The 27,332-nt window shown below is 52.4% G+C and overlaps 1 protein-coding gene across 10 annotated transcripts in view; it reads right to left on the bottom strand.

The window, feature by feature from the left end:
- Positions 1–1,879: 1,879 nt before the first annotated feature.
- MAPT (microtubule associated protein tau) overlaps positions 1,880–27,332 on the bottom strand; it is a 119,203-nt gene continuing 93,750 nt past the window's right edge. Inside the window, exons 8-14 of one of the 10 annotated variants that reach the window (XM_052657995.1) lie at positions 26,789–26,921; positions 25,269–25,322; positions 22,865–23,130; positions 11,878–11,970; positions 8,415–8,496; positions 6,791–6,903; positions 1,885–2,445 (exon numbers count right to left, since the gene is read on the bottom strand). In XM_052657995.1, coding sequence (XP_052513955.1) covers positions 2,230–2,445; positions 6,791–6,903; positions 8,415–8,496; positions 11,878–11,970; positions 22,865–23,130; positions 25,269–25,322; positions 26,789–26,921 — 957 coding nt within the window. In that variant the 3' untranslated portion in view covers positions 1,885–2,229. Of the gene's footprint in view, positions 2,446–6,790; positions 6,904–8,414; positions 8,497–11,877; positions 11,971–22,864; positions 23,131–25,268; positions 25,323–26,788; positions 26,922–27,332 lie in introns of all 10 variants that reach the window. The other 9 variants (XM_052658000.1, XM_052657993.1, XM_052657998.1 and 6 more) reach the window with 9 other exon arrangements.

Here is a 27,332-nt window from a genome sequence, read left to right as displayed (position 1 = left end):
TTGTTCATCCCAGGCCCTGCTGTGACCGTAGGGGCCCTGGGTGGGCGGCTGGACCATCCTTCCTGAGGGAGAGCTTGGAGCTGAGGGGTGGGCTGCAGACCTTGCCCCAGTAGGCACTCGTGATGCGGGGAACTGTCCAACCCTCTCTCGGGGCTGCTATGGGGCTTCTCTGGGGCCATCTTCACCGCAAGACACGTGCCCTCTGCCTGACAGAAGGGAGCCCCGGGTCAGGGAAGGGGGGACTGGAGCTGCGGTCCTCTCCTGGGCTTCAGGTGTTCACAGCCGAGGGTTCCCCAGTGTCAGGAGCTGGTCTCTGTTGGGTCCCCGATGCTGACAGAAATCTTTCATCAACTGGGAGAGCCACATGGGCCTTCTGGATCTGAGTCCCCGCTGTGGGGTGAGAGACACCTAGGACTCCCACAAGGGCGGGTTAGAAACCTCTTTACAAGCATTTCAAGATACATGCGTCCTTTTTTTTTTTTTTTCTTTTCACTATCATAGTCACTCTGGTGAATCCAAGCATAAACAGACAAATCAGACTACAAGGCGACAGGGTGTGGACGGGGAGGGGAGGGCGACATCTATGTATATGTTCAGCTGCTCCAGGACAGACCACCCTGCTTCCCGCTGGGACACGGCGGGGAAGAACCAGTTCCGAGGGGGCACGTTTCCCTTTACGGGGTGCGGAGGGCTGATGACACAGACTTGGGGTCGAGCAGCGGCTGGGCTCCAAGAGGCTGGCAGTCACAAGCTGGGGCAGAAGTGGGGGACAACGGGGGCGTGGTCCTGCCCAGGGGGCCTTGCCCGCCTGCCCCAGGGCCATGGCAGGCATCCGGGACGGCCAGCCTGCTGCCAGCTCGGCACTGGACGGGGACCGGGCCCAGACAAGGCAGGGACATCCAGGGTCACTGCGAACCCCACCCTGGCTTGCGACTGTGATGGCGGTGGGGGCAGGAAACTGAGTAAGGTCGTGGGGGCCTTTGTGAGGGACACAGCTGGATGCCTACAACTCAGAGAGATGGAGGTTCCCGGTGTCCGGACCTCGCCCTCCTTGACTTTCCCCTTGGTATAAAGCAGGTGTCGCCCCATCAGAACAATGTCCATTACCGAGAAGGGGTGGGTGGCGAGGCGGGGAACTCGGGACAGCGTGACATAGTGAGGGGACAGGCAGTGACCAGGCTCCGCACGGCAGACACACAGGCGTGGTGGGGGCAGACGCAGGGCTGCATGGCCGTGGGAAGGAGGAGAGGTTTAGGATTGGAAACAGGCAGGTGCTCCCAAGAGGCACAAGTCCTTACAAAGAGAACTGGTTAGCCCTAAGTTCCAGATCTGTGAGGTGGCCAAAAACGCGGCTGCAGTTCCCACCTTCAGAACTCAATAAAACGGGGGGTTCCAGGGGACGGAGGGAAGCCCCTCAGCTCAGGAGCCCCCACCCACCCTGCGAGAAGCGAGGAAGAGGCCAGCGCTCGGTGGTCTTTTCCAAGGAGGTGACCCACACGACGTCCTTCCCATCACCTTTCTTCTGCCCCGTCCCTTCTCCCCGCAGAGGGTAGGCCTCCGCCGACCCCGAGCCCCAAGAACGGGACGCCGCTTGGTCCGAGGCTGCGGCGGGCGGCGGAGGCTGTGCCCTGCCCGCGGCCCTCCAGGCCGGCCCCAGCGTCCCCGCCCCCCACAGGCCCCGCCCCCACAGGCCCCTTCCGCTTCCCGGCCCGCCCCCTGCCCAGCCCCGCCCACCCCGCCCTGCTCCAAAGGCGCCCCGTGCGCCTGTGGCTCCACCAAAGTGCCAAGTTTCAAGCCCCTTGTTGCCACTGCTGCCTCGGGGACACCCCCAGAATGGGGCACCCCCCCCCCCCAGCCCTGGAGAGCCCCCGGAAGCAGCTTTCAGAGCCTCCCTTCTCCCTCTTCCACTCAGAGGGAAAAAAAAAAGAATCAAAGTAACTGCCCAAGGAAATTCTGGGTGGGACCCTCTTTTGGAGTGTTTTTAAAAATACTTTATTAGGACTGGCCCACCCATCAATTTGGAAAGCTGAACTTGGCTCTGTTCCGGTCACTGATTTGGAAGCCCCGAGCCAGAGCTGAGCGACAAGCAGGTTAGTGATTAACCGATGAACCGATCTGTGAGGAGCAGCTGGGGGAGGGCAGAGGGCGAAGGGCCAGAGCATTATTCTTTTTTTTCCCACACTCTCCCACTCTCTTCTCTCCACGATTATTGACCGCCCCGGGGCCTGATCACAAACCCTGCTTGGCCAGGGAGGCGGACACCTCGTCAGCGAGGGTGGCGAGCTGCGGCGAGTCCACCATGTCGATGCTGCCGGTGGAGGACACGTTGCTGAGGTGCCGGGGGGACGTGTCCCCCGACACCACGGGTGACTTGTACACGATCTCCGCCCCGTGGTCGGTCTTGGCTTTGGCGTTCTCGCGGAAGGTCAGCTTGTGGGTTTCGATCTGTAAGAGAAGACCAGGCAGGCTAAGGAGGAGAGCTGGGCCGGGTGACCGCCCGCTGGCCTTGGGAGGGAGGGAGCCATGGTGGCTACGACGGCTTCATGGCTTCCCAACAACTAAGCTGCAGCATCCTAGTCACCTGCCAGCCAGCCCCCCAGGCCCCCTCTCCAGAAGCAGAGACCATTGTGGGTTTTTTTGTGTGCCCTTCTAGGAATAGCCCACACATGCAAACATGTATGTGTGAGAAAAAATACATATACATGTACATATAGGCATATATGTATAAATACATATACATATACAGGTACAGACTACATATGGCACCAGTATCCACATGCTTTGCACTCTACCTTGCATTGTCCCTACATAGCTCCCTCACTGCTTGTTGAGGCTGTGTGCTTTCCCATTGCAGCAGATGTACCAAAATGTATCTACTCCCCTGCGGGTGGATATTTAGGCTGTTCCAACCTTTGCTATCACAGACAATGCTGTGTGAAAAATGTTGAATAACCTTGTACTCACATCATTTCACATATGTACTGTCTCCTAGAAGTGGGATTGCTAGTAGGTCAAAAGGCATGTGCATTTCGCGTTGATGTGCACATGCACTTTGCCAGACTGCAGATGAAAGTGTGGAAAGAGAGGCTGCAGGAGATACAGGGAGGGGCCCAGATCCCCAGCCATCCAACTTTGAGCCGAACACATTCCTCCCCTTTGCCAATGACTGATGAACCCTAGAGGTGGCAGCTGCTGTGGGCAGCGCTGGCAGGTGTACCAGAAAACATGATGCAACGGAGCCCTGATCAAAGCAGCGCATTGTTCTGAAATACACTCACAGCTCATACAACTCATTATCAAAAAAGCAAACAACTCAGTCAAAACTTAGGCAGATGATCTAAAAAGACATTTCTCTAAAGAAGACAAGGATGGCCAAGAGCACGCGAAACGTTGCTCAACATCGCCAATTATTAGAGAAATGCGAGTCAAAACCACACGCGGCATCACCTCACTCCAGTTATAACGGCCATCAACAAAAAGTCTACAGGGAAGAGTTGCCATACGATCCAGCAGTCCTATGGCCACAGCAGCACTATTCACAGTCGCCGAAACGTGGGAACAACCTCACTGTCCATTAACAAATGAATAAAGAAGATGTGAGAATGGAATTCAGCCACAAAAGAATGAAATATTGCCATTTGCAGCAACAGGGATGCAACTAGAGATTATCATTCCAAGTGAAGTAAGTCAGAAAGAGACAAACACTATATATCATTTGTATATGGAATCTAAAACATGCTACAAATAAACCCATCTACAAAACAGAAACAGACTCACAGACAGAAACAGACTCACAGACAGAGATCAGACTTGTGGTTACCAAGAGGGTGTGGGGGAGGGATGGATTGGGAGTTTGGGATTAGCAGATGCAAACTAGTATATATAGAATGGATAAACAAGAAGGTCCTTCTGTATGGCATAGGGAATTCTATTCAGCATCCTGCGATAAACCATAATGGAAAGGAATACTAAAAAAAAAAAGGATGTATGTATATAACTGAGTCATTTTGCTATACAGCATAGATTGGCACAACACCATAAATAAATGATATTGCAAAAAAAAAAAAAAGATACAAATGAACTTATTTCCAAAACAGAAAGAGACTCACAGACAGAAAACAAACTTATGGTTACCAAAGGGGAAAGGGGAAGAGGGATAAATCAGAAGGTTAGGATTAACATATACCCTACTACATATAAAACAGATAAGCAACAAAAACCTATTGTCTAGCACAGGGAACTAACAATACTTAATACTTTGCAATAACCTATAAAGGAAAAGAATCCAAAAAACAATATATGTAGGTATGTATAACTAAATCACTGCTCTACACAGGAAACTAACACAACACTCTAAATCAGCTAGACTTCAATTTAAAAATAAAGAAAAAAGTAAGTAGAGCATCCTTGACCCGGAGGTCTTAGCTCCAGAGGATCCCTGGAAAGCTCAGAAGCAGACAGTTGCGCTGGAGATGCCAAGCAGTGCAGGTATTCTCTCCTGATGAGCTCTGAAGTGATGGACACAGTACTCCTCAACATTTTTGGTGTCTTAGGACCTGCTTGGGGGCTTCCCAGGTGGCGCTAGTGATAAAGGGTCTGCCTGCCAATGCAGGAGACTTGAGAGACACAGGTTCGATCCCTAGATCAGAAAGATACCCTGGAGGAGGGCACGGGAACCCACTCCAGTATTCTTGCCTGGAAAATCCCATGGACAAGGAAGCCTGGTGGGCTACGGTCCATAGAGTCATAAAGAGTCAGACATGACTTAGCACAAACCCAAGACCTTCATGAGCATCTGGTGAGACCAGGAAGATGTGTACACCTGCCTGCCTGCTCTCACACACATATGACAACTTCCCACAAGTTCAGAAGTCCCCGGATTCCAAGAAAAGAGCCCCTATTGTAGGGGCATTTGAATGTAAAGAAAAATCAGGCTCCCACCTAAGCTATATGCTTATTTTGGGTGACTGCTTTGAAAAAAGGACTCTTCCTTATTACTGTAACTGAAAGACCATTTTGACGTACGTTTATGTTCTTAAGAAAAATGTGACAGCCTCCTGGGAACGTCCCCAAACTCCCCAAGCTGAAAGGAGCTCGGGTGGCGGGGTTCCTGCACTCCACCGCTTGTCAGCAGTGTTGCTCATCACAGAGGGAAATGGGGCTGAACACGAGGAAACCCTCTGGGACCAGGACAGTGTCTTCCGGGCAGTGGGCAGGGCCCTCCCTTTCTGAGGCATCACAGAGATGAGTGAAAACAGAAGTCAAGACCTGGATTTGCGTCTAACTCGTGTTGTTTGATGACTACAGAGCTCCAGGCACCCTCCTGGACCCTGCCTCACCCTGGTCTCTGGGACGGGGGTATTTCCCTCCGTTTTGCTGAAGAAGAACCTAAGGCTGAGAGGGCTTGCTGAGCTTCCGGGGGTCACGCCTCCAAGCAGAGTCAAGCCCAGAGCTTTCCCCCATAAAGAGAAGCTTCCAGAGTCAGGGGTAGAGGCCTTCCTTCACCCGGAATCACCAACACCCAGACCTACCCACTCATTCCATATATAATCATTCAGACTTTCCCGGGTGGGAGGGCAGTTTCATTAAGCTCCCCAGGGCAGGGAGGTCCTGTGTTAAACAGGGCGGGGCAGCAATGGAGACAAGCTGGCCTTTTGCAAAAAAACCCTCTCATTTCCCTGGGTCTCACTTCTGATGGAGACCCAGGCACCCTGTATGTAAAAGCGTGATGGTCAGGGAGACCTGTGGGGAACCAGGACCCCAGCCTCCCTTCAGCCTTCGCGGGACTCCATTACTGGTCATCAGTGCCAACCGCTGCTTTAAGCACACACGGTGCAGCAAGTGCCGCTCAGAAACCACGCAGTCAGGCTTTCACTGCAAAGGTGGGGTGTGTCTGTCGGTCCAGACCAGAGGAGGAGGAGGTGGTGGGCAGGATGGGGGGAGGGGGCTGACTGCATGGGGACCCCGGCTCCCACCAAGCTTGGCCCAGCTGCCACTTCAACTAGTGGGGCCCTTTGCACCGCACCGCTGGGCTGGGTCTTGGTTTCTGTGCTGGGACAGCCCTTCTCTCTCCGTCCTCCTCAGTCAGCTGCTGGGAGGCACTGAAGACTGGAACACGAACCACCTGCAGAACTTCAGGGCAGGTGTGGGCAGGAAACCCCAGAGGGCATTTCGCTGAATTTATGAAGAGAAAAAGCGCCGCCACACAACGGAATTCAGTGATGAGCCCAGAGGGAGGCACTGGGGTTCCCCAGCCCCCACTGCACACAGACATCCAGACCCAGGGCTTCTAGGAACCATGGGGAACACCCAGGTTCTTGGTCCAGTGGCCTCCTCATGGACACCTGCAGAGGCTTTGTTGAAACCTGGATTCCAGCATCACTGTTTGGCTCTAACTGCCTAGTGACCTATTTAGAAAATTAGGTCATGTTCCCATGACTGGCTCTTGGTGACTGAGGCTGGCTTTGGCAATGGCTACTTCCTTTTGGGGGTGCTGGCCAACCACAGGGCCGAGGGCAGTAGCTCTCACCTTTATCTGCACTGAAGAGTCACCCGGGGGCTTTAAAAGCTCCACTCCAGGCACCCAGATGGCTCCTGAGACAAACTAGTCAGAATCTCCAAGGCGGGGCCTGTGGCATCAAGGCTGTTAAAGCTCCCAAGGACGGCAAAGGGCAGCCCAGGTGGATCCCCGCAAGTAGCTGAGACTCCATATCAAACCAGTCAGGACGGGACCCTCTGCTCTCCTGCTGAGACACTGGACTTTGTTACAGCCTCTGCCCCGCCCCTTTACCTTTTTATTCCCTCCGCCAGGGACGTGTGTGATGTTATCCAGGGACCCAATCTTCGACTGGACTCTATCCTTGAAGTCCAGCTTTTCAGATTTTACTTCCACTTGGCCACCTCCTGGAACACAACACACAAAGGGCGCCGAGCCTTGAGTGAGGGCTAAGCCAGTGACCCCATGCAGACGCTGACCTTGAGGAGGAGCTAAGACCAGCTTTTATTTAGAGTGTGGTTTGGAACAAGTAGGTCCTACCAAAGGGCTTGAAAACAATTTGCTTCATCTTCATTTTTTTCTTTTTATCTCACTAATCAGGGTGTACATCAAATATCTACTCAGCAAACTCTTCCTCCTTAGTGCAAAGGTAAAGGACAGCTCAGTTCAAGAGAAATTATTCTAAATTCTAAATTGGTAGGCTTCCAAGGAGTGCAGCCTTCTATGCCAACATCCTGTAAGACCTCGGAATTAAACTGAAGGGCAAAATGCACCCTTCATAGGGAAGGGCCCTGACATTTTCTCCCTCCTCAGACACTTGATGCCTTGTCCAAGTGTGGGAGACATGACCTGAGGAAGAGATGAACCACATTACTTTCTTTGGAAGGATAAAGCCACTCAACAAAATTGCTCCACAGTGTGATGGGATGGTGGCCCCAGGAGAGGCAGAGAGACTCAACTCCCCCAAAATGTCCAAGACAGAAAATAATGACATTCTAGACTGCACTTCTGACCATCTCGCTTCCTGCAGTAATGTAATGGTTCAAGCCCCGGAGAGGACCTAACGGAGAAGCCCTGCTCTGGACTCTCAGGCAGGAGTTAGAATCTAGATCTGGGCTCTCCAAGATGGTAGCCAGTGGCTACTTAAATTTTATTTATTTTTAAATTTTAATTTAATTTTTTTGGCTGCACCACACGGCTTGTGGGATCTTAGCTCCCGGATCAGGGAATGAACCTGGGACCGGCAGTGAAAGTGCCAAGACCTAACCTTTGGACCGCCATGGAATTTCTCAAATTTCATTACATAAAATTAGTTCATTTCCTCAACTGCACGGGCCACATTTCAAATGCTCAACAGCCGCATATGGTGAGTGGCTACCACAGTGAACAGGACAGGTACAGAACGTTTCCACTGTTGCAGGAAGATCTACAGGCAGCACCAATTTCTGCATGGCATGAGACGGAGAGGGGAAGGGTGCGCATGGAGAGTTCCACACTATCATTTCGGCGGGGACATGGCCATGACCCAGGAGTCCAATGTTGTAGCTGGAGCAGTGGGTGAAATGTCCCTCCTCTTGGCTGAGGACCAAACTGGGGACCAAATCCACGGAGCCAGTCTTCGGGAGCCAGATCAGGTTCTTTCCCAGCTTCAGAGGCCCTGTGCGCAGCCCGCTTGGAGGGCCGCTGGTCAGTTTAGCTCAGCATCTGCCCTCTCTTCTTACTTTGTCTTGGGCAGCCTGGTCCCGCTCCAGAGCTACACACAGAGCCACACCTCCCAGGCCCCAGCAAGCTCCACCCCCAACACTCTCCTTGATGGCCCATCTCATCCATCCTTCCCAGCCACTTCCGGGGAAGGCCCCGCCCCGTCCGGCCCCGCCCCCTGACCACCCCGCCCCGTCTTGCCTTCTACAAGAGCTACCTGGCTTATGATGGATGTTGCCTAATGAGCCACACTTGGAGGTCACCTTACTCAGATCCACTGGTTTGTAGACTATTTGCACCTGGAGGGGAGAGAACGAGAGAAAAACAGGATTGATTTTGCTGGGAGTGAAACAATGAAAACCAGCAGGCCCTGCTCGGACAGCATTTCCGGTCTGCCACGAGTAACTAGCACTGATGGGAAAATGTGTTGGAATGCTGCCAACCCTGCCCTGGGCGTGAAATAAATGGACTGCCTTCGATCCCATAGAACAAGGACCCTCAGAGAAATACAGGGCTACGTCTCCCTTGAGCACTGGTTTGGCAAACACGCGTGAAAAGGTCATTATCTTTCCTGACATGAAATCGACAGATCGCATTCAGTGACGACAGAAAGAAGGGGTCCGTGTGTGCGGCAGCTGAAAAATCTTGGCAAAGCAAGATAGCCGTGTCTGCTGGGCCTCTGAGAGCAGAGGGCGGGGTGGGGTGGTTAGGAGCACCTTCTCCCAGGAGAAGCTTCACGAACCCCAGCACCCCAGAGCAGAACAACGATGGTCAGCGAGCGGGGAAGAGCACTTCGGCGACCCGGGAAGAGTGAAGCGCCAGGCTGCGCCTGGGCACACAGCGTCCTGGACAGTTAGGTTCTTGACCGAAAAGAGCAAAGCAACACGAGCAGGACAGTCAGGCGGCACAGCAGGAATCACGGGTTTAGTGTCTCAAGGAGACTCAGCAGACGCACGCGGGGAGGCCTAAGGGCCCCAGGGCTCAGAGCCGGCCTGAGGGTCCAGCATGTGGCCCAGCCACACAGCCACCCCCCAGCCGCCTGGAGGAGACACCCCCACAGGGACCCAGCATCAGCAGAGGGGGTCTCCTTGAGGAAGTCTGCACAAAACCATGACTGTTGGGGCCCCTGATGGTCGCGGGGTGACACGTCCCTTGTGTGAGGTCACCTGAGGACACAGGCCAATCACCACTGAGCCAGTGGGCTCCTGCTCCCCGCCCTGGAGTTACCTGGAGAGAGGAATGGCCTCGTGCCCGAGAATGGGTTTAACAAGCACATCAAAGAGGAGTTTTTACTTAGGTCTAAATCATCTGGAACAACCCCAAATTACGTTCATCAAAATCATGTTGGCATTTGTCGATTACTGGCAGAGTTGATGGAGGCTGACCAGGGGACGTGGCCTGTGTGCCTAGGTGTGGGGAGGGAGGCGCGGGGAGCCCGCACCTGTGGGGGTGGGTGGGTTAATGAGGGGTTCTGAGCCTGCGCTCCAGGTGGGGTGCTGGAGTTGGGGAGACAGGGAGCTGTGGAAACTAGCCCCTTTCCTCGCAGGAGCAAGATAGCAAAGGCTGGTGTGTGCGAGGCTTCCCTCTCCTCTTTTCAGCCTCAGTTTGGCTGGGGGTGGGGGTGTGGGGTGAGGGTATAATCAGTTGTGGAGGAGGAGGGTGGCGCTGTGTAGAAGGGAGAGCCTGGATTGGCCGGGAGGAAAGGGGGAAGGCATGATGGAGGGGGAGGGAAGGGGAGGGGAGAGAAATGGGGGAGGGCGGGGGAGGATGGGAGCCAGGACAGGGAGGGCTCAGGCGGTTGAGGCTGGGGAGGGAGGAAGCCAGGCTCCGGAGTGAAGCCGGGAGTCAATAAGCAGGCAGGGAGAACCGCGGGAAGGAGCAGGGCCTGCCTGCTGGGGAGTTACATACAAGCTGAGGAGGGGCTCCCTGCCAGGCCAGGGGCCCACAGCCCCCCAAGCGCTTGAGGCTGACATTGCGCAGGGACTTATCACCCTCAGCCACCTTTCACCAGAAGAAGAGCTATGACAGCTCCTACTGCAGCGGTCACGAGCCAACATCTTGTGGCTCTCTGCTGGGTCCCAGGCTAGTCCACCGGCCCACAGAGTGCAGGACAGACGGGAGGTTCTCCTGGGGAAGTCCCTAGAGGTCTTAGGCACTGCCCTCCCAGCAGCTGGCATGTACCCCCTCCTCCAAGCTTCCGCTGGAAACTGCGGTCTGCTGACTGCGGCCGCTGGACCCCACGCCTCCAGCCCCAGCAGCACAACCTCCCATCAGCCGACCAGACACGAGTTAAACCGGAAAACACATGTCTTTCCTGCTCTGGCTGAAGCCCCCGTTCGGCAGGGAAGCCAGGAGTCAAAGCTAAAACAGCAATGTCACCCAGAGCCCGTGGTCAGGCTGGCAGCGGGTGCAGGTGGTCCCCACCCCTTCTCTTGGCAGAAGACAAGGTGGCAGTGGGACAGGAGAGCAGGGACGGGGGACACTGGGCAGGGGGGACACTGAGCAGACACTGGTGAGGGAAGCGTTAGTGAAGCACCATGCAGCAGCCTCGGGGTGAGTGCCCACCACTCTGGGGGCCACTCACAGAGCCCGCCCCGGGTGCCCAGGGCGGGAGGCAGCAGCACATTGCAAGAATAAACCCTCAGGTCTGGGTGTGGATGATGTATGGGTAGAGGCTGGGCACTTTCTGGACAGAGCACACCCCCCAGGGCTTCCACTGTCCTATAAACCACCCTCTCCCCAGCGCTGCCAGCTGGGGACCAGATGCCTGCTCTCACAAGCCATCCTTTTCCCCAGGGTTGGACGTCAAAGGGGCTTGAATCTCCTGCTCTCCAGAATGTTTCAACATTTGCCTACGGCCGACCAAGAGAGGCTGGCGGAGCAAGAGGGCTGTGGAGAAGGGGGGCCGAGCCTCAGGATGCCGAATCTGCACCCAGTTTGGTCACTTGGAAGATCCCGCCAGAGCTGATCAAGTGGGCAGGCAAGAATGAGGATGCCAGCCCCAAATCTCAGGGATGCATCCAGTGGGGATGCAGGGAGTCCCCAGGGACACCTGGAGGCAGCCAAATGTCAAAGAGCTCCAAGCAGCATTTCTGTCCCCCCTCAGCTGCGGGCCGCTCCCTATACTTTTGTTGGGTTCTTTTGCATCTGGAGCTTCCGCCAGGGGTGGAACTGGTTTCAAACAAGAGCCAAGAGCCTTATGAATCAGCTCATCCCTCGCAGACCTGCAGAAGACAAATGGGAGCAGAACCTGGTGGCCTCTGCTTGTCCCGAGGCAGGACTGTAAAGACCTTGGTGTGGCCCAGCTGTTCCCAGTGGAGCTCCTTAAAGTGAACCTACCCAGGTGATGGAGGAGGTGGTGTCAGAGCCCAGTCTCAGGTGCCACCACCTTCAGCTCTAACTCACATGGGCTGTGGGGCTCCCCGTGACCGGGCGCAACAATGGGGGCTGGGAGGACCCCGCTTCCAGGAAAGGGTTGGAGGACCAGTCACTCGATCTGACCATGCAACAGGGCACCCCTCCTGGACCCGTGGGTGCAGGGCGTCTGGGCTGCATTTACTTGGGGACCTGGTAGACTCTGCACCTGAGCATGGTTTATTCTATGCAATGTCTCGCAAGTACAAACACTCATGCCACTTCTCAAACCCGGAACCACAGCTGGAAAGTGTGACGGTACTCACACTGCCGCCTCCTGGCACGTGTTTGATATTATCCTTTGAGCCACACTTGGACTGGACGTTGCTAAGATCCAGCTTCTTATTAATTATCTGCACCTTTGACAGCCAGAAAAAAGGATGAGTGACACACCACACCCAGACGTGTCTGCCCGCACAAACACACTCGCTGCCTGGCTGCAGGCCTGGGGAGAGGAGGGCAGGCTGATTCACACCTCCCTGGGGAGCATTCCAGAACTGTGAGTGGTTGGAGATGGACCCCACCTTACAGCCCTGGGCTTACAAAACAGATCATCAGAAGTGGCTCTTCCCTTTCCAGGAGGATTGCAGTAGGGCGGCCTCCCCGGTCAGAGAGCACCTCAGAGGTGGGGGTCCACCAGCTTGAGATGGAGCAAATGCTCAGTTACATTATTAAATGAATAAATAAAAGGTCCTCACTGCGGCCTCACTCACACACCTACCAGACCCATCTGAACATGCACCGAGACCTTTACCTGGCTGTTCTCGAGTCTGTAGGCACTGCAATCTCCTGCAGGTATATTGTTAAAATCCCAGATCCCACTCCTGACCTTAGACTCTCAGGCTTCCGAAAAGCTCCCCTGGTGTTTCGTTCCTGTTCAAGAATCCCTGACTTCATGGGGAGGGCACGGGTAGATTTATGGAGAAGGTAAATCCAGACCCCTTCAGGGAAGGCCTGTGTCTCTTGGGAAGGCACGGTGAGTGCCCACCCTTCCATCCATTGGCTGGTCCTCAGCCATGAACCCCCAGGCGCTCAGAGGGAACAGCGCTCCCAGGCACCCTTCCCTAAGTTTCCCTGAGCAGGTGTGGGGATGGTAGAGACCATACTGTTTTTCTGAGGCTCCCTTTTTTCCAGGTCCCACGGGAAAAGTGTGAGGCTATTAACATTGGGCGGGGGGGGGGGGGGGGCAGATTTTTATCCCATTGTCTGTGTATGAATACACAGAGGAGGCGAGCAGAACTCCACGATTTGTCTTCGAGAGCGGTGATCCATCATCACCAGGGGTCCCTCATCAGGAGGCTCAGTATTTGCAAACAGGAGGCCTTAGTTTTTATCGATCACAGGTATGAACAACTGCCAACTAAAGTCCCCAATGAAGTACCAGCACACCCTCTAAAATTCTGGAAAAGTGGCAGTCGCTGCTGGGGGGCCCACTAACCCTGAGGCCGGGGGTGGTCAGAGCCCGGGCCTGCCTTATCTCAGGAGAAGGGTTCCAAATCTGACCCTAGAGCCGGCCATCAGGGGTCCACAGGTCCTCAGCCAATGGAGGAAATAAGGACGCGATAGCAAAAGTTATCCATCCTACCATTTTGATATTAAAATGAACTTTTCCTCCAGTAAGATTTTAAAAATGACTTTCCCTTCATTAAATTGTTAATTATTAAATTACATTGGTAATAGATAATATTTATTTTTAGTATCATTAACCTGGCAAGCTAAATACAGTAATTTTCTCTTAGGCTCCATCCCTGTTTTTTCCCTTAATTTCACTGATCTGGATTGAAAAACCTGGGAAATACATATCTAACCCACCTCTTTGTTTTCTTTTATGTTCCTTTAAAGTAAAAAGCTGTGTATGTTTTTCATTAAGTAATAAAACTATGTTCTTGAAAAACAGAGGTTCAAGAAAAGTTTTCTGGCTACTCTAACACAACCACTACTGCATTTTCTTATACTCTTGAACTCTCTTTTATAAAAATAAAACTGCCACTGTAGACACATAAATGTATCCCTATATATTTTATATCTGTCTTTACCAAGTATTTGCCATGTTCTACAGTCATCAGAAGCCTTAAAAAAAAGTCCTATTCCCTTTTGTGTTATCTATGCTATCAGATATTTATATTGATTTCATGTTAAATAATACAAACAGCCTCACCATGGACATTGTTCTACAAGGAGTTTTTCCCATTTTGAGGATTATTTTCATAGCACAAAGTCCCAGAAATACAATTTCTGGGCCAAAGTTATAAATACTGTAAAAATCCCACACACAATCCTCCAAATGGCTTTTTAAAGGGTCAGATTAATTTCTCCTGTGAGCACTGGTGAGACAGTTTCACTATATTGCCACTAGCATTGTGCAATTAAAAGAAATTTTTATTTCCTTGATTAAAATAATTTGTATTGTTGGCTTATTCTGCATTTTCTTTATTATTAAAATTGTTCCTTTGTCCTTTTTTGTTAGTAGTTGTATTTATTTTTCTAGCATACAAATGCTGATATTTTAATATACTTCCTTTGTAACATTTCTTCCTCTGTAACTTCTCTGGTTTTTTGTTTTTTGGGTCGTGTCACGGGGCACCTGGGATCTTAGCTCTCCACCCAGGGATCAAACCCGGGCCCCCTGCACTGGATGCGTAGAGTCGCAACCACTGAACCACCAGGCAAGTCCAGCTTCTCTGATTTTTAAGTGTAAAAACCATCCCTCATCTAGAGGCTGGATGAATACCTAATTCCATGTCAACCTTTCTGCCTGCCACCTTACTGATGAAGAGGCCATTTAAAACCCAGAGAAGTTCAGTGACTTTCTCTAATCAGCGACAGAATCCACACAGGAATCTAGATCTGGGTGTTTCTGCAGCCACGGATACCTATGTAACAACAGTTTGCCTGAGTTGTCCTCAAGCCTGTTGTCTCATAAGCTAAATAGAAACAAGACTCTCTAGGTGAACGGTGATGTCTCTCCTCCCAGCAAGGAGACAGTAGGCGGCACCTCAGCCCGGGCTTGAGCTGAGATGAGGAGGTGGAACAGGTTTTCTCACTTGCTTCATAGGGAGTTGCTGTCACCATCTGCATAATGTCTTTGAATCGTTTTGTCCCACCCTCAAATTTCAAGGAGTCCCACATGCACTCCTGCTTTGGGGATCATTTTTTATTCATAACTTTCTACCAAATAAGTTCCAGAAGCAGACTTGCCTACTTTCACAAGAGAACTGGAGCAGTTTAGAATTAGAAAGTACATACACACACACACAGAAAATAATAAAACAAGAAAATTGAAAAGACAGTTAAGAGAAGGGGAGGTCATCAGGACTGACAATCATAAGGCTGATCATTACATTTGGCTCTGTGGAGAAGGAAATGGCAACTCACTCCAGTATTCTTGCCTAGGAAATCCCAAGGACAGAGGAGCCTGGCGGGCTACAATACGTGGGGTCACAAAAGAGTCGGACAAACTTAGCAACTAAACAACATTTAGCTCTGAGCTTCCGGGAAGTCAAAGCAAAAAGGGAAATGTGATGGGTTACATAACTCTAATCTGACAAAGAACACTGACCAGTTTTTCAAGGAGAATAGCCTTGTTTTCTGTACTAATCCTTACAAGAAAGTCATCAAATGACTCAAGAGACATAAAGCAATAACACAATGTGCAACAGACACAGAAATGTTTCCTCCAGGCTTCTTCTTGTTCCCACAAAAAAGGCAACAAACTTTTGTGGGATTTGGCAAGAGACATAAGGATATTTAGCAAGCAGGCCTGAATTACTGTTAGTCCTCAAATTAAGCCAACACCCTTTACAGAATGGTAGATTTACAGAAAGGAAAAATAAAAAGGGCAATGGTTGTCATTATGAAATTGGAATCCTGAAACTTAAGTTCTCAACTATAGTAAATGTGTGATATTGAGCCTCAGCTCCGGGCAGACACTGCAAATAGCCAAAGGGAAAAGCAATGTTTTGGAAGCTCCAAATTTTGATCTGGGAGACCACTAGTCAAGGGACAAATTCCTGTGGTCAGGGTTTGACCCTGGAGGAGAGGTTGGGGTGGCATAAGGCCGGGAGCAGGTCCATTTGGGTTTACTCCATTTCCTGGAGAACCTGAAATGGTTCCTAACCCACATCAGATCTTGTTCTGGTTCTGTTTGGGCTCAGATTTCTCGAGGTGCTCCAGATGGCCCAGCCCTCCCTCCACCCTCAGCAGCTCCCAGGCTGCCCAAGTGTCCTTGAGCCGCCCCTGGAGGGGCCTGTCTCCAGCACTGTCTTGTGCTGGGCCCGGCTTGGCTTCACTAGGGTCAACAGGCCCAGTGCTGAGGACTGGGGGCTGGGATGTTCTGGAGGGAATCTAACCTGGGGTGAGCACTGGACACCCACAGCAAGCCTTCTCTTCACGTCCAAAGTGGTCAGCTTGAGAACTGACACTGGAGATCAAATATTAGGGGAGTCATTTCCATAGACAGGGGAGCCTGGCGGGCTGCAGTCCAGAAGGTCACAAAGAGCGGGGCACGCACGACTGCACACACAGAGCGCCCCTTTGAAACTGTTTATGCTGCTCCTTTAAACAGCGACTGACCCAAGAATCTTTAAAATGATGGAACTACTACAAGATTTTTTTTTCATAAGCACAGATGCTGTGGACGGGGAGAGAAGTCCAGAGGGTCTCAAGGCTGCCCCCCAGGAGGGGCCCCGCCTGGTTCTGCACAGCCTGACACCTCAGGTCAAGTTCAGTTGAGTCCCCCGGGCCTGATCCAGGACAAGCAAACTATCCTAGGTACAGACTCACTTTATTTACTCTGCATAGATGTTCTACACTTGTACTTTTAAAAATGAGACTTGAAACTTTGTCAACAAATGTAACAAATTTTTAAAACACTTCAGGGCTCCAGAGCCAGACACTTATAGCGTGCTATTGCCATCTTGTGGCCATCTGGAACATCGCAGCTCAAGCCTGTCCAAGCCCTGCAGCTCTGGTGAGTTTCAGGCCTGCCTGGGGGGGCCTTTGCATCTAAGTTCCTGGCTTGCACATTCTGAGGAAGTGACTTTAGCTCCATCTGCTCAAAGCCAACCAGACCACCTCCCATGCTCTGGTCATGACTCTGCAAGTCCCTTTTCACCTTGGAAACCACAAGTATCCCCTGAGTTCTCCTTACCTGGCCGCCTCAGCCCTGATGAATTCCTTCTCTCTCTCTGGGAGGTACCTGGGACCTCTGCTCTCCACTGACCCCCTAGAGAGGCTGCTGAGGTTGGTGCTGCCCTAACCTCGGCTGGGTCCACACTCACTCTCTTATTCAATACCCTCTCCGCGACTGACTGTGGAGCCTGAGGCTCTGCCGGGGGGTGCCCTCCACTCTCCATCCTATGCTGTCTGGACCAAGAGACCCAGCAGGGACCTCCCTCTATCAGCTGTTAACTCTCCAAAGCTCACATGTAAACAAACAAAGCTCCACCCTAACCCACACCCGTCTCCCACCCCAGCTGGTGCCAGTTTTAGCTTTATTTCGCTTTTGTTCTCAGGACTCCAGGTGCAGTTTCCCCGGAGTCGTTCTCAGTCTGTGTCCCCAGCAGTATATGGGTGGGGGGTGGGGGGGGGGCGGTGGCGGTTCGGGCGGGTACAAGAACTGTCCTTTTAAAGACTTGATGATGGTCCTAAACAAGGATCTGTCCTGTCTTCTCTGCTTTGTTGGTGATAATTGTGTGCAACACTCCACAACACAGGTGACCCTCAGTGTGGGGAACCCTCAATGGTGCAGCAGGCTCCTCCCTCCTGCATAAGCTTCCCTGGCCAACCTCTCCTTTTGCCCCTGCTTAATCAGCTCAGTGTCTCTCTCTCCTGCCTGGGCCTTGGGGTAGGAACTCGGCACAGGGCCTAGCACTCAGAGGTGCCCCAGAAATGCTGGATGAAGAAAGGGAAGAAGGAAGGAATCAGTTTTTGATGCTATTGTATGCTCCATTTTCTAAATTTATTTCTGTCGTCTCTTTGTGTATTGTTTCTTTGCTTGTATTCTTTTTTCCCCACCAATAAGAGCATAATTTATATGCTGCAGTCAATTAAAAAAAAATTAAAGCATTTAAAATGATGAATTCCTTCTAAGTATAATTTGGGGGCATTGCCACATAATTTATGGCATTTGTAACCGAGACACTTGGAAAAGGCATTTTTATTTCTAAACTGAATGAGCAGTGACAAAGGAAAATTTGATTTTTGAGCATTTGTGGTCATGTTAACAATATGCATACAATGAAGTTTGTGTATCACACTGAGGTTAGAAATGAGAAGCAATTTCTGCTTCTCTCTATTTATATGTATTTTTCTTTATGGACTAAATATTGACACATCTGAACTCTTAACAACAGATAAACCCTTTTCCTTACAGTTTGATTCCTTGTATTTGTTAATTTTTCCTTTTGAATTATATGAACTATGTCCTTTTATTGTTTTTATTTTACTAATAAAAACATAGATATTTTACTAATATCTACGGTGACACTTTCAGTCACCACTGTATTTCTAGCCAGTTTTTTTTTTTTTTAATTTTGATTACACTGCATGGCATTTGAGATCTTAGTTCCCAGACCAGTGGAAGCACAAAGTCTTAACACTGGGAAGTCCCTCCATTTTTTTTTCTAATTAGAAATGGTTTCACTATAAAAAATTAAGGAAGAAAGGTAAAAATAGAAAAAAAGAATCAGTCACAATTTCTCTGAGCCACTATTAGCGTTTTGTCATATTTGTCTTCTATACATGGCTTTTATACAGGTGGTAGATATAACCTACAAAATTTATACAATTTTGTTTTTAACTTACTTATAGTATTTGCAAAGATAATTATTAATGACTGCAAATATTTTATAGTATGGCATCACTATTATTTCTAATTTAGACTTTTGAGTTATTTTGTTTTGCAATTATTAATAAAGCACAATCTGCATTCTTGTGCATGAAGCTTTTTCTGAATTTAGAGCCTTCTTTCTTTCCCTGATTTTGAGTATACAGCATTTACTGTACATCAAGTGTGAAGCCAGAGGGACACAAAGATCTCAAGGTGAACTTCAATCTAGTCCAGAGGAAGGGGATATGAGATCCTTCAACAAGACCCATTGATTTAGCAGAATTAAACTGTGAAAACTATGAATAATCCTTTATTATATCCAAAAGGACTGCAGGGATTCGCACCCTCATCAGGATAGAAGGATGTTAATTTCGTATCGCTTACACCTGCAGTGGGTCCTTTTTGTTTTTTAGGTGTTTTAAATGCTGGTTCTGTGCGTCTGAACTCCCCCCTCCATGATCCTCCTAGGCATAGCACTGGGACAGACTCTGGGGAGGGGGTGCAGGACCTAGGGCCTGACCTGGGCTGGGTCTGAGTCGTCTGAGGAGCCAGGTGCTTGGAATCTGAAAATAGCGGCAGGGGCAGGACCAGAAGAGGGAAAAAAGAAAAAGAAAATTAGTCCCAGATCCAGGGCTCGTGGGAGGCTCCAGCAGTCAGGGTTGAGACCAGAGGTCAGTAAGAATTCAGGGACATGGGGTTTCAGCCTGGACTGCTGAACCCCTGGGAACGCCTGGGGTGGCCCCCTCAAGACTTTCAAGGTTCATGTAAGGCTCTGACACTAGGATTTTTTAAAAACAAGATCCGTTTTCTTTTAAAATTAAATTTTAGGTTGCACTGGGTCTTGGTTGCTTCAAACGGTGTGTGTGTGGCGGTGGGGGGGGGGGGGGGTGGCTACTCTTCCTCGTGGTGCACAGGCTCCGGGCACACGGGCTTAGTTGCTCCCTAGCTTGTGGGATCTTCCAGACCAGGGATCAGTACCCATGTCCCCTGCATTGGCAGGCAGACTCTTATCCACTGTACCACCAGGGAAGTCCAGGCATTAGGATTTTTAAAAGAATCCCTCCCCCTCCCTACCCCAGATGACTCTCCTCTGCAGTCACAGGAGAACTGCTGCTCCTTCCTCCCCTTCCCAATTCTGGTGGATCCAGCTGGTTAGGTTAAAGTGGCCAAGTGATTACTTGAATTTTCCTTTAAAAGTAATTTTGTTCTGGACTCTTCATGTTCACTGTGGCAAATCATGAAATCAGAGAAGAGTATGAAGAAGAAAACAGACATTTTACATTTTTTTTCCAACCAACAAGTTAGACTGATGTGCGGTTTTCAGTCTCTGCAGGTTTCTAAACCGGTCCTGCGCCTCCTTCTTCAGCGTGTCACCTACTGGGGAAGTTGGGTTATTCTTCAGACTCTTGAAGTGTTGTCCCTTTTACTGTATATGCTGGGCTGAATGAGAGGCCACAGGGACTCAGATCTCACAAGGACCTCCAGTAAAGTCATTTTTTTCTTTTAATTTTGGCTGATCTCGATCTTCGCTGTGGCACGCAGGCCTCTCCTGTTGCCGTGAGCGGGCTTCTTGTGTTTCAGGGCACAGGCTCCAGGGTGCACTGGATCAGTAGTTGAGGCACACGGGCTTAGCTGCCCCGCAACATGTGGGATCTAAGTCCCCCGACCAGTGATCCTCTGCATTGGAAAGTGAAGTCGCTCAGTCATGTCCGGCTCTGCAAGTCCATGGACTATAGCCTACCAGGCTCCTCTGTCCATGGAATTGTCCAGGCAAGGACACTGGAGTGGGTTGCCATTTCCTTCTCCAGGGGATCTTCCCGACCCAGGGATCGAACCTGGGTCTCCCACAATGCAGGCAGACTCTTTACCATCTGAGCCACCAGGGAAGCTCTTGGAAGGTAGATTCTTAACCACTGGACCACCAGCGAAGTCGCCAGTTGAGTCATCTCAAGAGGCCTTCTGCACGGATCGATCCCAGGGACCTTTTTTCCCCTTTTGTTTTCTTTTTTATCTACTTTTTTGTTTTTGTTTTTCCTGGAGATTAATCTGTTGATCTTTGTTGTTATGGCTCAGGTTTTCTTTGTTTCACACAGTTTTCTAAGTTTTGCATGGAATTTACGAGGACGCTGTTACTCCCCTCTCGGCCACTTCCCCACATCTCCTTCCCCAATAAACCCCGAGAAAAGTCATTTTTCTCCTTTAACCGTCAAGTCTGTAGCTGTGGACAAGCATCTGCAACCATGCGGTACAGCCATAACCTGGGGCAGCCTCTCCCTTTCCATCCTAAGCATTGAGTCACTGGCCCTCAGGCCACTGGACTCCTCTCCCTAACCGACTGGGCCCCGGCAGCTCGGGTGCAAGGGGTGGGTTCCTCCCTGTTCAGCCCTGTCACTGCTGCTTCAGCAGGGTTTCGAGAATGGGGCCAAATGCTGCCCAGACCCTCCAGGCTGACCTCTGACGGGGTGCAGCCCGGGCTGGGGGAGCCGCTGTGTGACAGAGCCCCGCGGGCAGGGAGACGCTGCCCATCACAGCCTCCTCTGGCTGCGAGGGCGCTGGTCGCAGCCCCACGGTCTTCTCAGTGGTGCAGAGCTGGCCGTGTCAGGTTTTGTTTTTCAGTTTTCAAAACAGAGGCGAACACTCTGTGCCATGAAAACAGGCCACACGTGGGACAGCCACAGCGCCGGGGGAGGGGTGAGAATGCCAGTGGGAAACATCCCAGGCCCTTGGAAACCCTCTCCTTGGGGGTCCCTCTGGCCCAGAAGCCTCACCAGGGGTCAGCTTCAAGCCAGTTGCACCAGAGCCCCCTCCATAACGAGATAGGCAATGTGTCTTTAAGTAGCACAGCAAACACTGCAAGGAGGTCAACACTGCTCAGACCCAGTCTTGTGGCCCAAAGACCCCAAGAGGCACCCAGACCTCCCTGCTGGGCAGGACCCTTTGGGCCCCAAGGATGGGAAAGGGCAGCAGGAGGCCCTGGAATTCCACGGGGAGCAGAGGGCAGGGTTTCAGGCAAAGGCCACTGGACATGGACCAAAGGCCTCTGAGATCCCTCCCTCCACGGTGACCCAAGCCCCAGTCAAGAGCAATTAATAAAATCAGGAGTGCAGAGGCTGGGCTGGGGGGCGCTCTGGACTGAAGGGACACATTGGCCCTTGCCCACCAGGAGGCGCTCTGCTCCCGAAACAGTCCAGCTGAGAAGGCTCAACACAAGAGGTGGGGGGTGGGTGTCCCTGTCCTCTGCTCCCCACCACACCCTGTTCTCCCTGCTCCATCCCCCTCCCCAGTGTTGGGGGGCAAGGAGCGCTGTCATGGTCTGAATTGTGTTCCCCAAGTCCACAGGCTGCAGTCCTAACTCCCAGTACCTCCCAACGGGACTGTGTTTGGAATAGGGTCTCTAAAGACATCATTAATTAAAATGAGCTCATTGGGGTGGGCCCTAAGCCAACAGGACTGGTGTCCTTATAGGAGGCGGGACTGGGACATAGTGACACCCAGAGAGGGACCAGTGAGGACACGAGGGGAAAGTAGTCCCTGCAGGCACATGAGACAGGCCTCAGAGGAGACCAGCACCTTGACCTTGGACTTCTGGGCTCTATGAGGAATTACATCTCTGTTGTAAAAGCCACCCAAGTTCGTGTTAGCTTTTTTTTCCTTGGCGGCACCTAAGTTCCCCAACCAGGGATCAAACCCATGCCCTCTGCAGCAGAAATGTGGAGTCTTAACCACTGGACCACCAGACAAGTCCCCAGTTGGTGGCATTTTGTATGTCAACCCTAGAAAACTGACACAATGGGGGAGGGGGTCAAAGAGAGGAGGAGGGGTCCAGTCTGTGCCCACATCCCTCCACCCAGGCTCTTGGAAGTTCATTTTCTCCACCTTTGGAAGACCCAGAAATGACAGGAGCACCCATTTGTCCCTGGAAGAATCAGTTGTTCAAAATGGTATCACGAATTTCCCCAGAATTGGGACTTAAACACATATTCAACCAATGCCAGAGACACCCACCTGTATACTGGTTGTCTCATGGTCTCAACCACAAGGCAGCTGGGGAACCCCCTGCAGGCACCCACTTTGAGAACCCCCAGGTCGTGGGGCTAGCACGCTGTCACCTCTGATCGATCCCATCAGCAGGGGCAGAGGTGACCGAGGGAAGAACCGGTGCCGCCTCTCCCCTGAGCTGGCACTGACAGCCTGCTGGTGACCCCAGTACAGAACTGAACCCTAACCCGCCGTCTTTCCTTAAAGAGGTCGGGGAGGGGCCTATGCTGCGGGGCCGGGGCGGGACCCGGGCTGGTGGTGGGAGCAGAGGGGCTCCCCCGCCTCCGCCCTGGGTGTACATTACCGCCCTCCCACCTCGCCCACCCCCGACACCCCCGCTCGCCCGGGGCAGACGCACGCCCAGCCAGTCTCGCACACGCCCTTACCTTGCCGCCTCCTGGCTGGTGCTTCAGGTTTTCCGTGGAGCCGATTTTGGACTTGACGTTCTTCAGGTCTGGCATGGGCCCGGGGGCGGCCTGCAGGCGGCTCTTGGCTGCAGACGGCGACTTGGGGGGAGTGCGGACCACCGCCACCTTCTTGGGCTCCCGGGTGGGCGGGGTCGGCAGGGAGGGAGTGCGGGAGCGGCTGCCCGGAGTGCCTGGGGAGCCGGGGCTGCTGTAGCCGCTGCGGTCCCCGGATTTCCCAGATTCACCTGGAAAGGAAGGCGGGCGTGAGGCCAGGGCCCAGGTGGGCGGGAGTCAGAAAAAGGGTCTCTGTCCTGCGTCCATTCCCAGAGTCAGGGCTGGACCAGGCCGGTAGGAACAAGGTCGGAAGTTCTGTCAATCCGGCGGGAGGCTGCCCTTGCCTCCATTTCTAGAGAAATGTCCCCTCTTCCCAGCCCATTGCTTTGGGACAAAAATATTCTGCTTCCCAGGGAAGCAACAGAGTGGTCGCCAAGGACCACTCAGGACTACTTCCCAGAAGGGAGCAACTCTGCCCAATGTCCCTGGGGTCGGGAGCGGCTCCAGCCAGCTGAGTGATCTCAGACAAGTCACTTTCCTTCTCTGAGCTGAGAGGAAATAAATACAACGCCCGATTGACTGAGGCTGGGCAGGGATACCCTGGCCTTTGCCCTGAATAAGGGTAATGCGATGGTGGGCCAGGGTCTCATCTGGATCCACTGGACTCTTTATTTTTTTAATTTATTTTTAGTCGGAGGGTAGCTGCTTTACAGTGTTGCGTTGGTTTCTGCTGAAGGGCAGCGTGAATTAGCTATAAGCACAGGAAAAAACAAAATACGCATATCCCCGCCCCACATCCGTCCCCTCCCGGTCATCACAGAGCACTGGGCTGAGCTCCCGGTGCTAGAGCGGCTTCCCACCAGCTAGCTGTTTTACACATGGCTCCACTGGACTCTAACCACAGGGTGAATTTTGAGCTGCTCATCAAGGTCAAGGCCCCTTCCCCGCTAGACCCTTATCCAACCTCCCAACTTCTCTCTGGTACCTGGGCTCCAGAATGGTATGCCTGCATCGTGGCCATCAGTCCCTGGCTTTCCAAACAAGCCATGCAGCTTCACAGCCGCCCTGCCCTCCCCAAGAACGCCCTCAGCGAAAAGGCGCTGCCGGGCAAATAGCAGTGAGCCTTTCCCGACACAGGGCAGAGGCCACGCCCTCCAGGAAGGTTGCGGAAGCCGCCCCTCTCCCAGCTGACCAGCCCTGGGCTCCTAACACGTGTCTCTTCAACCCCCCGTCACACTTTCTGGTTGGCTATTCTGTCCGCCTCTTGGATTCGTGTTTCACCAATTGCGGCCCAGGCACTCCTGCGTCGGGATCTCGAGAGCCGCCACGGTGGCGGTGGCGGGGGCGGTGGGAGGAGGCGGGACCTGTAAGATGCAGATGCCGGCCCCCCGCCTAGGCCGGATAGGATAGAATCTCTAGGGGCAGGGCCTGCAAAACTGGTGCTTCCCTTGCTCCCAGGGATTCTAAAGCAGACTCCTGAGTCTTGATTCTTGAGCAGGATTCTTGAGTCTGAGAGCCACTCTGCTGGACGCTGTGCCCAAGCGGCGGCCTCACTCCCCTCCATTTCTGAGGGGGGCCGATGCCCCCCACCACCCTGGAACCATGTGTACCAAACGGGGACCTGCTGGGCCCCAAGCAGGAGAAAGGGCAGCTCCCTGCGGGAAGCAGTGTCTTCTCTTGTCAAAGAGAGGATGAGCAAGCACGAGGTTCTTGGTTGAATCTCCATGTCTGTTGGAAATTCCTCAAGGAGTCAAGCTCTGCAGCAACAGGACAAGTAAAGCCTCCAGGCTCAGAGACCCCCCGCCCTCTGCCCCCTGGCACACAGGCTGCCTGGTAGACCCCGGGGTGGTTTCCCACCCTTTCTGCGCCACTGAACTACAGAGTGACCTCAGGCAAGTCCCTCGACCTCCCTCCTTAAGCCTGTGTACTCATCTGGAGAACGGTGCCAGCGGCCGGAGCCCACAGGACAGGGTCCCAACCGCTCACCAATGTGACCTCCTCCTAACCTGGTTAGGGCGGGTCCTGACTCCAGCACCCGCATCAGCTTGAGGCACCTGTTCCCCTGGCCCCACCCAGAGCCCCCGGCAGACGCCAAGAACACGTAGGATTAGGATCAGGATTGCCCATTGGACAGACACATCTGCACAAACCACGCGAGAAGAAGAGCAGGAATTCTACCTGTTCCAACTTCAGGGCCAATGTGGAAAGCCTACTTTTCAAAAGCAGGTCCTCCCGGCTCTAACCCCGCCCCCTCCCCACACACAGCCAATCAACAAGCTGCACGTGCAAAAGGCATGACCCCAGCTGGGCGAGGCAGGCTCAGAATTACCTCTCTCAGATTTTGCCCCTGCAGGGGGTGGTTTTTTCTGCACTTGCACGGTCGCTTAAAAAGAAAAGTCCACAGAAGCCTCATTATCATCAAGCTTGAAAAGGCCTCAATGAGAGTTGTTGTTTTTATGCAACGGGTGGGGGGAGGCGGGAATGGGGTCAGGGAGCAGAAAACAAGGTCGACTTGGGGGTGGGGGGCTGTCCTCTCCAGGGCCGTTAAGATCCAGAGAGAAACACAGGTTCTTGCTTCCAGTTCTGACTCCAGTTGCATGAATCAACTGGCATAATGTCAAGTGAGGAAACGCAGGATCAAAAATCATATAGGAAATCCAGTCAGGAGTCTGTGAGTTCCCCCTGTATCATATGCACTCTAGACATGAGGAAAAACCCGGGCTTCCCTGGAGGTCCAGTGGTGAAGATCCTCCTGGCCAATGCAGGGGACACGGGCTTGACCCCTGGTCCAGAAAGATCCCACATGCCACTGAGCAAATAAGCCTGTGCTCTGCAACGAGAAGCCACTGCAAGGAGAAGCCCATTCACCACAACTGAGTAGCCTCCACTTGCTGCAAGTGGAGAAAGTCCGAGCACAGCAAGGAAGACCCAGTGTAGCAAAGACATAAATAAATAGTAATTAAAAACATAAATAAACCCTATGGGAGAAAGTCAACCAATGGGCCTTAGTGAGCGGGTATCCATGCAGGCCCCACCCTACGGCAACCTCGCTAAACACCACGGCCAAGATATGCAGGAGACCAGGACTCTGGGCAGCCACCCCTGGGGCCAAGGAGCAGCAGAAACCCTGGGGTGCTGGCCCAGGCCTCACACATAGCCCGTCTAAGATCCACAGGCCCCCTGAGTGCTGCCCTGGATCAGACACCCTGAGTCATGCACAGTCTAAACCCAGGTGCCTGGGACAGTCAGTCATCAGGGCAGTGGGAAGGGCGGACTCAGCCTGGCTGTCCCCACTGGAAGCAAAATGGCTCAACTGAAGCCTTGGCTGGTACTCAGAACCCAGTGGGTTTTACTCACAGAAGCCCAGGAGATGGGCCCAGCCTTGTGAGTGCTCAGCTAAGACCCCATTAGGTTCTGTCAGAAGGTCCCTAACATCCCAGCAAGTTAGCAGGGGCTGCCCCCTATGTGAGGTCACCCATAGTGTCCCACCCCTCACTGGGGGCGGAAATCACCTCCCCGGGGGGGTGCGGGGGGCGGGCGGGGTGTCGCAGGATTCGAGAAGCTCAGAGAAGCCCCTTCTCCATCAATTCTTAGTTATTAGTATTTTCCTCATGCTTAAAAGTCTGGTTAGACTCAGTTATGCAAACTCTCAGAGCCTTGATTTCTTCATGGTAAAAAGTGGGGATTCAATATCTAGCTCAGAAAATTAAAAGAATTAGAAAATGAACATTTGATGCTTCCTGAACCACAGGTGTCAGTTGGCTACCAGAGGTTAACCATCAGGGCCTCCACGGCGAGCTCTCCCCATCCCCACCCGCCAACTAGGATTCCAAAGAAAGCCCTTCTCACCAGTGCCTGGCGAGGTCTTTGGGGTGGGAGTGGTTTTTGCTGGAATCCGGGTGGCGTTGGCCTGGCCTTTCTGGCCCGGAGGGGCCGCTCCCCGGGGTGTGGCGATCTTCGTTCCAGGCTTACCATCCGCCCCCTGTAAACCAATGCACAGTAGAGTGTGTTTTTTTACAACTGGGAAAGGTTTCTGCCACCTGGCATCAATGCCAGCTCCACTCTACCAGCTTGACTCAAAATGAGGCTATGATTGGGGTGATGCTCTGCCAGCCAAATACAAGTGTCCCTTACCACGACAAAGACACACAAATCCACGGCCCCTCCTAAGCCCCTGAGTACCACTTCCTCCTGGGCAAACTGTCTGCATGAGTGATCTGCACAAGTGGAGCCAATGTATTTCATAAAAAGTCAACAGAGCTCATAGCAACGATCGAGGTCAACATCCGCCACCGTCGGCAGGCAGGACATCTGAAGACTTCCTACACCATTCTCTGGCTGTCTTAGGGGGGTTTATCTGCCTGGTGGTGGTTGGTTTCAGAGGCACGTGGAG

This window comes from Budorcas taxicolor, chromosome 19, assembly GCF_023091745.1.
Source record: "Budorcas taxicolor isolate Tak-1 chromosome 19, Takin1.1, whole genome shotgun sequence".
NCBI classification, from domain to species: Eukaryota; Metazoa; Chordata; class Mammalia; order Artiodactyla; family Bovidae; genus Budorcas; species Budorcas taxicolor.
This window is presented reverse-complemented; position numbering and strand designations above follow the sequence as displayed.